Source organism: Salvelinus fontinalis, chromosome 26, assembly GCF_029448725.1.
Source record: "Salvelinus fontinalis isolate EN_2023a chromosome 26, ASM2944872v1, whole genome shotgun sequence".
NCBI classification, from domain to species: Eukaryota; Metazoa; Chordata; class Actinopteri; order Salmoniformes; family Salmonidae; genus Salvelinus; species Salvelinus fontinalis.
The window spans coordinates 26,926,104-26,938,131 of record NC_074690.1 but is presented as its reverse complement, the minus strand read 5'-3'; the positions used below and the strand labels follow the sequence as shown (position 1 = coordinate 26,938,131).

General features: G+C 50.2%; 1 protein-coding gene across 2 annotated transcripts in view; it reads right to left on the bottom strand.

Annotated features, from left to right (window-relative positions):
- The window catches only part of LOC129824026 (protein patched homolog 1), a 33,891-nt gene that overhangs the window by 5,750 nt on the left and 16,113 nt on the right, over positions 1 to 12,028 (bottom strand). Inside the window, exons 6-17 of one of the 2 annotated variants that reach the window (XM_055883295.1) lie at positions 11,180 to 11,375; positions 10,879 to 11,000; positions 8,508 to 8,655; positions 7,542 to 7,673; positions 7,158 to 7,406; positions 6,786 to 6,911; positions 4,777 to 5,665; positions 3,665 to 3,807; positions 3,319 to 3,499; positions 2,867 to 3,147; positions 1,514 to 1,651; positions 1,196 to 1,338 (exon numbers count right to left, since the gene is read on the bottom strand). In XM_055883295.1, the coding sequence (XP_055739270.1) occupies positions 1,196 to 1,338; positions 1,514 to 1,651; positions 2,867 to 3,147; positions 3,319 to 3,499; positions 3,665 to 3,807; positions 4,777 to 5,665; positions 6,786 to 6,911; positions 7,158 to 7,406; positions 7,542 to 7,673; positions 8,508 to 8,655; positions 10,879 to 11,000; positions 11,180 to 11,375 (2,748 nt within the window). The other variant, XM_055883296.1, reaches the window with a different exon arrangement.

The window sequence follows — 12,028 nt, the reverse complement described above, 5'->3', positions numbered from 1 at the left end:
GAGGGGCCGCTGAGCTCGCTGGGCTGTTTATCCACGGTACCACCGCCAGGAGATGTTTACAGCAATGTATTTATGCTACTCCCCAGCTAGAGGGACGGCTCTGCTCTCCTCTGCTACATCTAAACAGGACCTCCTAGTGTGAATGCCCTCCTCGTGCTGCCTGCTAGCCCACCACCACCACAACACTTAGTTCTCCAACCAAACATCCAAGCTCCACCACTATCCTAGAACCAGCCACCCTCCTCCCAACTCTCTATTCCTCACTCCTCTTTCTTCCCCACCCTGTTGTTCTTGTCCTTCTCTCGTCTCTTTTTCCTTCTCTCCATTTTTGGTGGGAAAACAATCCTTCCCAGTACCACCATGTTGCTTGACTCAAACACTTAGAGAAAGCTTGGAGCGTTTCTGCCAAAAAGCCACCCTGAGCGTATTTATATTTTCAATGTGCTGCCCTGCTTTCTCAGTTAGCGATTTTTATGTCATGGGCTTGTTTGAGGCTGTTGTCAAGGCTGTGGTTTAGTTTCAGCTGAGGCCAGATTCAGCTGAAAACATTGCTATTCGCTTTTTTCCACTGATGTATTTTGGCAGAGAAAAAATGACCATCCAACAGAAGCCAGAGGTCTTGGTTGGGAGTGAGGGTTGTGGTGGTGACTTCTGGTACAACTGACCAGTTCAAACCCGTTTTCTATTGTGGTGCCCTATTTGGGCACAAAAGCTTTCAACCAGATGATTGGCATGTTCACAGATTCTGTATGGAAATAGTATGTGTGTGTGTTTACATGCGTGTGTGTGTGCTCGTATGTGTGGTGTATGCATGTGTGCGAGTCACCACCACCCAGTGGGTAGTCAAACATTTACATGTTTACAAGCAGCTGTTCCACACCCTTGATGTTTTCTCCATTTGTTGTGCTATTAGGGTGGGGCCATTAGGGCGCTGGGGGAGGCAGGCAGGCAGCAGCACAAAGGACTGACAGACAGGACCAGGTGGGGGTCCGCATTCCCACCTGCATGCACCCCTGACCCCCCACCCACACTCCCTCACCCAGGGGGAAACAGACAATTGTCTCCATGCATCAGCCCCCTCGGCCTACCCCTCAGCAACATAAACACAACAGCACCACTTCCTCCGTAAGGCAACATATGGACTGGGGGGAATGGGGGAATCTGCCCTGGCAGAAGTGAAGTCTCTCACACTCACCTCAGGATGAAGTCAAACTCGGAGCCAGCCAGCATGAGGACCCCTAACAGAGTAGAGATGGCCCCGTCAATCACAGGGGCAAACATGTGCTCCAGGGCCACCGCAGAACGCCTGTTCCTATTGCCTATGGCCGTCAGAAAGGCCTGGGGACAGGAGAGCGGACAGAGACAGGGTTAGGGTCAGGCTGTCCAGTAGAACAGACTCATGGGGAAAAAGTAGTAACTAGTGGCTACATCATCATTCCATCCCTGACAACACTTCTTATCTTCATTGACTTTGTTTTGTACCCTGCCCAATAAAGTCAGGAAGTTTTTTTACCAGTGCGATATGGACAGTGAACTCGACGCCGATGCCCACAGAGGCGATGAGGATGACCACTGGGATGGCACTGAGCTTGATGCCGATCAGGCCCATGATACCAAACAGCTCCACCGTCATCATGGCCAGGATGAAGACCTGAGGAGAGGAGCAAGGTTGGTTAGAGACTGTCTCAAACTCTGGAGTCACAATGAAACACAACCATTGAAGTGTAGGTAAATGTGTTAGAGATGAAGAGAGACAAAGTTATGTCTTGCACCCACAACTCTCAGTGCCTATTTCCATAATACTATTAGATAAGAGTTAGGTCTTCACCCCACATCATTTTTGACCCTACATTCGGAAGGTTTTCATTGTCATCTGCACGGCATTGAATTACACTTAGGCCCTAGTCTCACTCTCCCTCCCTGGCTGCTCCCTCTTTCAAGGTTGCTGAGATGAGTGACAGACAAAATACAATATGGACTCTCACCGTTCCCCTTCTACTGCTTGTCATTCCTCCTGACACAATTTCACCACTAATTTACTTCTCTAGAAAAACATTATTTTTAATAAGATAGAGAGAGAGACTTTAAAAATCCTTAGCCTCGTGAACCTATGATATTTGCAGGGGTCCCAATTTGGTCAGGGTTAAATTGGAAATGATAAAACCCTGTTTTATTGCACGGCCACATATAGGCAGTGAAACTATAGAAGCTCCAGCTTAAAGAGAGACAATGTGACTGTGCACATGTTGGTCTGAAAGGACGCCCCCCCCCCCTCTGTGTTTGGGAAGATTGTGCCGTCTGTCTTTCAGTAGGACTGACTACTTAAATAGTGAAATGAAATACATTTAAATTCCAACTGAAAGCTGTGCCACACTGACTGAACCACGCCACTACAGCCCCAACGGTCGGTCACGAGAGTCACCCTTCAGTGCGGTCTGACCAGGCGGGCGGCCCAGGGACCCTCCCCTCACGACCAGGCTGTGTGAAATGTTTCCCAGCCGCTGAGCTGACAGGCCATCTCCCCCCAGGCCTGATGGATGGGTTTAGCAGGCCAAGGTCGCGACTGGGCAGATCCGTCCTGTCCCCAATTTTTGACAAAGGGAGCTGGAGGTAAAGTCTTCAGCAGAGGCTTTGCATTTCCTTTTCTAAGACCGGCCGGGCCAGATTAGAATGACAAAGACCTGGGGGGTGTGAGTAGCACCCCCCAGGCCAACCCGCCATGGGCCCTCCCCAGAGATGGGGCCTCCGCTCCCTCTGTGGCAGGGTTATTGAGCTGTGCTGAGGGAGGGAGGCCTGGAAGAAGGAGGTGGAGGAGAAAGAAGAGGAGGAGAAAGAGGAGGAGGGATGCTGAGCTGAGGGGACCTACAATGATGCCAGCAGTCCAGGGGTTGAGCAGGAGGATGGCACAGACCAGGAAGGTGCAGGCTAGCACCACGCTGACCGCCAGGAGGAACCAGTGTCGCAGGCCGATGTACTGCTCCCAGAACAGGAAGGGGTAACCGTTGGGGTAGTTGAGAACACCTTTACGTGTGAACTCCTCGCAGATGGTGCGCACGCTCTCGATGCTCTCGATGAAGTCGGACGCCTGCCTCAGGCCGTTCAGATAGAAAGGGAACTGAGCAAACTCCAGGGGCTCCGCGGCAGGGACTGTGACAGATGGAGGAGAGGTTAGACACATATTTTACAATCTGTTGTTAGTATCAACAATACCTTTACATTGAAGGAAAGATACACATGTCCTAGACCATTATGAACTTGGATCATGGTAGCAACTTGATTAAAAATGATTAATATGATTTTAAAGAGACGCCTACTTACTGCGCAGATTCTCTCCGGTGGTGTCATACTTGTCGTGGATCCACTCGCGAGGCTGAGGGTAGAAGTTACCCTGAGAGGCAGCATAGCCCAGAGGGTCATTGCTCACCCACACAGTCAGGTAGATATAGAAGACCTCTGGGTGAATCAGACCCTCCTCATTCATCAGACGACGAGAAGTCAGCTGGAGTAGACAGACAGAGAGAGACTGGGTTTAGCATTTGCAGTAGCGGGACTATACCTTCTAACATATTGAGGGGTGATTCAACCTAACCAGGAAATCCCATTGAGGTCAGAGCTGGGAAACTGAGTTCTATTGACATCAGTAGGGGCATGGCACTGTACACACCTGGTTGTAGTTGAAGGGGTCCTTCTTGGAGCCTGTCTGGATGAGCAGCTTGTAGGCCAGAACACCATCCTCAGTGCCGTTACGGTAGTTATCCCAGGTGATTCTGCCTGCCTCCCAGTCTGCATCGAAGGCAGCCTGCAGTCCTAAAGGAGAGAGAAAAAGAACACAGGACAGCACAGGGTTAGCCATCTCTGTCGGATCTACTTTTACCACTACATTCTCATGGTTATTATATCATATAGCTATTGACGGGGCCACAACATACGCCGATATGTTTTGAGTACTATGCTAGGAGTTATATTTTAGAGTAGTGAAAACATGATGGTAGACTGGCACGTTTAGAATGAGTCAGCAAATTAAAATAAGACGTTTTACAGAGTGTTCTGAATATCAACCTCCTACAATCACACACACACATCCAAAAACAGCAGCTCTGTTCCTCATGTGTATGGGCTGAATAAACTAACCAGCAAAGCCTTTCGTGTTTTCTAAATGACAAAGTCTGGCGCTGCAGCTAAAAACCAGTTCCACACAACCTTTCTCTAATTACAGGGAGATTCTGACTAGAAAGGAATAGCATAGAGGGAGGAGTGGAGAGAGAGAGTCTTTTATGCCACTCCAGTTCTCCATCGATTGAAGAGTTCAGTTCCTCATGTTTTGGAACGGCAAACCTGGTTACCCACGGCCGACCCTCGATAGCTTAATATTAGCGTAATAGCTTCATATCCTGTACCGTAATACTTCCTCATGACTAGTCTACGACCTCCAACAACATTAAGCCGGATGGAAGAGGCCAAAAGGTAACCTTTGGCCTTTCTACGATATCATCTGCCCTCCAGCCCTGCTGGATGGGGGTGAACTTTCACCGCCACAGGCTTTAACTCACCTCCCATCCACCTCCCATCCTCCAACTTTGTCCTTAGACTAAAGATAAACATCAAACCCCAGCCTGTCACTCCAAAGGACGTGACATCCCCAAACTCTCTACCTCAAGGGCAAGAACCCACCGCAGACGGAGTTCCATTTCAAACACACACTGACTAACACTAGAATCACTATGGGGCTTCTGGAATGAAATAAAACAAGGTCTCCTTTAATTAAACTGTATTTACCTCTGAGCCAGTCTTGGAAATAGTGCAGCCACATCCGGGGCAGCTGCTGGTCGCTATCCTTCACCACGTACTTGACCGAGATGAAGGAGTTGTGCAGCTGTATGAGGAGACGCTGGGAGCGTGCGTAGTCAAAGCCGTCCATGGTCACCAGGTACATGTTGTAGAAAGAGAAGTACTTGAACTGGGCGTTGATGAAGTCGTACTCCTTGGTGTCGCGGGGCACAATGTCGGTCAGGTAGAGTCCGTCATGGACCATGGTGGTTCCGTACAGGCTGAGCCCCAGGAGGGCCACGAAGAGGACCACGACCACCACCTTGCTCTCTGGCTTTAGGAGAAGAGGAGCGTACTTGTCCCGGGCGAAGCTTGACAGGTTCCAGCGGAAGAAGGGGAGTGGAACACACTCCCTGACCTCCTTGGACTCATCCATCTGGGCCAGGAGGTCCCGGGTGGAGCTGGATGGGCTGAAGAGCTGGGAGCCGTAGGAGTCGGTGGGGGAGGGGGGAACAGGGGAGGAGGCCACCACCACAGAGGGAGGGCTGGTGGAGATCTGGGAGGTGGGGGGCAGGATGGTGACTATGTGCTGGCCTGCCGCGTCACACTGGGTGAAGGCCTGGACGGTGGTGGTGATCTGGGTGCTGGTAATGATGGTGGAGCCTGTGTAGGTTGTTGTAGTCTGGGTGCCAGGCGCATGGCTGTGGGTGGTGGTGGTGTTGTCGTTGGCATCGGAGAACTCCTGGGGTTGGATCTGGATGACCCGGGAGGAGCAGGGACTGTAGAAACAACACAGGATGTCCAGACGCTTGTCCTCCCGACGGTGCAGGTCCAAACTCAGAATGGCCGGGAAGATGAGGAGCACCATGGCGAAGTTGAACACCACAATAATGGCCGCCTAGGGAAAGAAAGAAAGAGAGAGAGAAAGAGAGAGAGAGAGAGAGAGAGAGAGAGAGAGAGAGAGAGAGAGAGAGAGAGAGAGAGAGAGAGAGAGAGAGAGAGAGAGAGAGAGATACTGTTTAGGAGAGGGGCCAACCCTGTTCATGACTTTGCTCCAATGCTGCCACCCGACTCCACAGCTGCCTTCTTGAGCTCCACAAAAAAGGGCTCTACATTCAAGCTCTCTTGCTGTTTTAGTGCCTCGGATTCAGTCCCAGAAAGTAAAAGAAAACAAACAAAGTTAAAAAAAACGCTCCCTAAATCACCAGCGAAAATAGTCAACAAGCCAGGGAACTGAGGGAGAGGAAAGGGGACTCCCGCTGCTGCTTTTAAGAGCATTGGGCTAGAAACCGAAAGGTCGCTGATTCGAATCCCAGAGCCGGCAAGTTGGAAAAATGTGCCATTCTGCCCATGAGCAAGGCAGTTGGACATCGATTAAGACAGCCCCCCACACCTCTCTGATTCAGAAGGGTTGGGTTAAATGCGGGAAGACACGTTTTGGTTGAATGCATTCAGTTGTGCAACTGATTAGGTATCCCCCTTTCCCTCTGCGTGTCTGTGCAGAACCCCTCCTACCTCCCTACTCTATCACCCTGGGGCTGACATTATAGTTGGTATGGTTTCACTGCACCACAGACCACCCAGGGGGAGGCGGGTAGATCACAGAGCTAGAGGCTGACGGCCCAGTGATATACTGATCCACACCCTCCTCTGATTATTTCCACCCTCCCCACCTGAGAGAGAGAGTGAGAGAGAGAGAACAGGAGAAAGAGAAAGAGAGCGAGAGAACAGGAGAAAGAGAGAGAGAGGGAGAAAGGGAGAAAGAAAGAGAGAGAGAGAAAGGGAGAGAGGGAGGGAGAAAGGGAGAAAGAGAGAGAGAGTGAGATAAAGGGTGCAGTGAGCAATAAAAAGAGGAAGAGAAAATAACAAAGACAGCCCCCCTTAATAAATGTCACTTCTAAAAAAGCCTGTAGCCCAATTTTTGTATGTGTGTCTCCTTCAGCGGGGTGCTTGGCACTCCTGGTTCCATGGCAGAGCTAGGCAGTGTAAACAGTGGGGCATACAGCACAGTCTAGTACCTGCAGAGAGAAGGCACGCAGTGCTGGGATGGGGACCAGGGCTGCCATGAAGAAGGCGATCATGTTGTTGATGGAGGTGAGCGCTACACTGGTGCCAGTCCTCCTCAGGCAGTCCCCTGTCCTCTCCTGCAGGGGTAAACCAAAACACAGCCAACGGTTAGTGCCAGGCCAGCTAGAGTACAAGAATATAAGTATTTGTTGTCATTCTAACTAATATAACTAAGTATGTGTCACAAATGGCACCCTATTCCCTATATAGTACACTAATGTTGACCAGAGCCATGATTTTGGGACAGAGACTAAGTATGAGGTTACAGTGGATCTACAGGTGATTGAACTAGGGGGCTTGGGGAGTGGAGGTAGCTAGCTTACCTTAAAGGGGATGTTGATGCCAGTCTCAGTGAAGGAGTGGGCCAGAAGGAACATGTCATCCACACCGATCCCCAGAGCCAGGAAGGGGAGAACCTGTGTGGTGGCAGCGTTAAAGGACAGGCCCAACAGAGAGCACAGCCCCAGGCCAGCTGCCACAGACAGAGCCACCAGGAGCACGCCAGCCAGCCCCACGGCCCCCTGGGACTTGGCACAGTCCCAACGGAGCATGGTCACACAGGCATAGGCCAGCTAGAATAGGACGGGAGAGAAGAGAGAGGGTGAGGATTTGAACTTTGAACTCAGCACAGGCGATTAGGCATCCGAACTGAACCACTGATATCAATGATAAACCTACAGTAGAGAGAGTCGGTTACTACTTCTTACCATGAGCAGGTAGCCTCCAGCCACCCGGATGACACTGATATCAGAGAAGGACTTCATGATGTCGTTGAGGGTGGTGGTGGAGAATGCGTGGATCTCTGAAGTGGAATTCTGGGGGATACTGCCATGAGCCACCTGGGGTGAAGAAAAATCAAATAACTTTACTTTAAATGAGGTGAGGGTGGATTATAGAATTAATTAATTAATATTATAAGCCAGTAGTAGTGATCTAGTTTGATTTGGGCCAACAACACACAAACAAGATATAGGTGAGCCCCTATGAAGCTTGATAAATAAGGACTACAGATGCCAGAGAGCAAGGGTCAAGGGGATCAAATGAGATCACGTGGTCTCTCAAGCTACTCCATCAGCACCATGAATGGCCGACAACCTTAGGGGAACCCAACACCCTGCACTTTGTTTTTACAGTGACCCTCTCCTCATCTCCCGTTCACTCTCTCCCTCTTCTCCTCTCTTGCGAGCGGGCATTGGTGGAAGCATGACCCTCCCACTCCTTCAGTCATCATGCTGGATGTCAGCTATCACAAAAACAGCTTGTTCCTATAACTGGTAGTCTGTCAGTGGCCTCCTTGGAGGACTCTGTTTACTAGGCAGTTGAGGATTGATGGAATTCAGGTAGAGGTTGCAGTCCCTGGGCCAAAGCCAGTCCTCTACGCATGTGGTAGGTAAACAGCATGACTCAAATTTAAAGGTGTAGGGAAAAACAAGCCAACCTGAGGCCAACCTAAAGAACGCTCTATGATTTGTTCTCTGATTTCTTATTTGCCGGTATATTACTCAAACGGGTCAAGACAGGTTGGTGAAAGGTGCAGGCGGCAGAGGCAGGGCGCTAGGGTCCAGATACATAGGCTTCATACCAAATGGCATCCTATTCCCTATATAGTTTGATACTTTTGACCAGGTGTAGTACACTAACGAGTGTAACACTTTTGACCCATACATACATACCTCTACAAACTTCCTTTGCCAGGACTCCAGGATGGCGGTGGCCTTGTCCTCGTTCCAGTTGATGTCATGGATCTCATAGTCGTCCTTAAAGTGCTCGTAGAGCTGCTTGGGGCTCATCAGGAGAAACATGGTCTGGAGGGCCTCCGCACTGCAGGAGGCAGAGAGAGAGAGACTCCGTCAAACGCCTGCAGCCAAGTGAGCTCAGGCCACACCGAGGAGTCTTGAATGTTCCCCACATTCAAAACCCCCCAAATAGTACAGAAAAATGTTATGAGTCCTCTTGTCTCGGCTGTCATAGATATTACATACTCTGATCTGTGGCATATAAACCAAAAGGTGGTTGTATACAGCGTACGTGGAGAAACGGGTGGAGAATTCAGCTGTTGGCTAGTGTTTCTGAATGCAGATACAGGCTCTATTGCCTGAACGGGTGAAAGCAGGTGTCTTGATGCCTTTTTCCACAGCGAGCACAGATGGCCCTGAAGGCAACTTGGCACCGATGTGAGAGTTGTGGTGTTAAAAATGTGAATGAGATTATCGTAAATCATATCATAGAAAAAACTCTGTGGCTTAAATGACTGTATCCCTCCCTCCAGATTTGCCAGGGTCGTGATCTGGGCAGAGGCCCAACACTGTCAATCCATTCATATTTGTGCTGTGGTTTTAAATTCAATTGAAATAAAATAAATCCTTCATAATACATAACAGAGCCCAGGAAACGTGTCTTACATACATATGGCAGTATATCAAGATGTTTTACATATCCTTAGCATTAGAAATGTGTGGTGGTATACTGGAATTATTTTTGGCGTCCCCTTTTTCATTCTCTGACTTAAAGGAGATGCTGCCATTTTTTCCCACTCCTCTCCACAACAAATCTGTCTTTAGTTTATGTGGCTGTCGATCATGTTTGATTGATCTGTCCTACGCAGGGGTCAGAGGAGGAAACTGATCCTGCTTCATGCGAGGCATTCCTCAGATGTGTGAGGTTCTTAGGAGTCAGAGAGATTCCTCAGATGTGTGAGGTTCTTAGGAGTCAGAGGCATTCCTCGGATGTGTGAGGTTCTTAGGAGTAAGAGGGATTCCTCAGATGTGTGAGGTTCTTAGGAGTAAGAGGGATTCCTCAGATGTGTGAGGTTCTTAGGAGTCAGAGAGATTCCTCAGATGTGTGAGGTTCTTAGGAGTAAGAGGGATTCCTCAGATGTGTGAGGTTCTTAGGAGTAAGAGGGATTCCTCAGATGTGTGAGGTTCTTAGGAGTCAGAGGGATTCCTCGGATGTGTGAGGTTCTTAGGAGTAAGAGGGATTCCTCAGATGTGTGAGGTTCTTAGGAGTAAGAGGGATTCCTCAGATGTGTGAGGTTCTTAGGAGTCAGAGAGATTCCTCAGATGTGTGAGGTTCTTAGGAGTCAGAGGCATTCCTTGGATGTGTGAGGTTCTTAGGAGTCAGAGGCATTCCTCAGATGTGTGAGGTTCTTAGGAGTCAGAGGGATTCCTCAGATGTGTGAGGTTCTTAGGAGTCAGAGGCATTCCTTGGATGTGTGAGGTACTTAGGAGTCAGAGGCATTCCTCAGATGTGTGAGGTTCTTAGGAGTCAGAGGGATTCCTCAGACGTGTGAGGTTCTTAGGAGTCAGAGGGATTCCTCAGATGTGTGAGGTTCTTAGGAGTCAGAGGCATTCCTCAGATGTGTGAGGTTCTTAGGAGTCAGAGAGATTCCTCAGATGTGTGAGGTTCTTAGGAGTCAGAGGCATTCCTCGGATGTGTGAGGTTCTTAGGAGTCAGAGGCATTCCTCAGATGTGTGAGGTTCTTAGGAGTCAGAGGGATTCCTCAGATGTGTGAGGTTCTTAGGAGTAAGAGGGATTCCTCAGATGTGTGAGGTTCTTAGGAGTCAGAGGGATTCCTCAGATGTGTGAGGTTCTTAGGAGTCAGAGGGATTCCTCGGATGTGTGAGGTTCTTAGGAGTCAGAGGCATTCCTCGGATGTGTGAGGTTCTTAGGAGTCAGAGGCATTCCTCAGATGTGTGAGGTTCTTAGGAGTCAGAGGGATTCCTCGGCTGTGTGAGGTTCTTAGGAGTCCGAGGCATTCCTCGGCTGTGTGTGTGAGGTTCTTAGGGAGTCAGAGGCATTCCTCGGATGTTTGAGGTTCTTAGGAGTCAGAGGGATTCCTCGGATGTGTGAGGTTCTTAGGAGTCCGAGGCATTCCTCGGCTGTGTGAGGTTCTTAGGAGTCCGAGGCATTCCACGGCTGTATGAGGTTTTTAGGAGTCAAGAGGGATTCCTCACTGCTAGCTAGGCCCTCCCTGCACTGGCTCCACTTCATTCACTCGCCCTCAATCCTCCCCTGGCCCTGGTGTACACCCCCTCCCCCTCTTACCTCTGCAAAGCATTCTGGGTGTCCTTGACCCGGCCGCCCAGGATAAGCTCCTCCTGCCAGTGCATGAACTTTTTGGAGAAGCCGTGGCAACCGCCTTGGAGCCGCCCGGCAATGTCAGGACTCTGTGGAGGGAGACAGACAGACAAGCAGGGCCAACAGTTAGCTTATTTAACAACCAGGCACATTGGGCTCACTAAAATACCCTCTTCTTTAAAAGAGAGGGAGAGTGGTGGTGGAAGGAGATAGAGACGCAGAGATGGAGAGGTGGAAGGGAGATAGGGGTACTGTGGCACAAGCTTACCTCTCTCAGGTCCTTGTTGGGGGCGCTGAGGGGGCACTCGGGGTCGTTGGGGTCCAGGCAGGGGCGGTTCATGTAAGCGTGACCCACCTGGGCCTTGTCCAGCATTTCCCTGAAGCCCTCCAGACTGGTGAACTGGCTTAGCTCCTCCATCAGCTTCAGAGGGTCCAGGTTCATCCACTGGATGTCAGGCATCCCCCTGTAGAGGAACAGAGAAACATACAGGCTCAGAAGGAGTCACAGGGCACAGTAGAGAGATGCCATGGACATAGCAAATTGCGTCACTGCATGTCTATATATACAGTCCTATCCAGTGCAGTTCAGCTGTACTCTTTCTGCAGAACCTTCTGCATCTTCCTTTTCCTTTCCTCCTCCAGCTGCACCCCATGCCACCGTTCCTACACCTCCAGACTTCCCTGCCTTCCTGTATGCCATTGGCTGGTTCTGGTCTTGCCCTGCCTCTGCCGGACTCTCCCTGGTGGCGAGGAGCTGCAGATGCTGCGATTATAAAGTAGCGTTTATTATCCTGTTACACGGGGCCACAATGCAGAGGGAAAGGCACGGCGGCAGGCTGCTCGCTCCTATTTCTTAACTTTGTGCATCAAGTCATAACAATTACCTCTGTCTCGCAGACATCTTGATAAGGCTGCAGTAGAGCAGTGAGAGGGCTGGCTGGCTGGTGGCTGAGCTGAGCAGGGAGCCTGTCTGTGTGCTCTCTCTGCTGGGAGGCCGGGCTGATTGCCTGCCTGCCTCTCACACTGTTTAGTGGTGTGATGTTCACAGAGCCTTTCAAAAGGCCTAATCCTGAGGCCTTTCGCTGCTGCTGCCTTTGGGTCCTCCTCCCATGCAAAA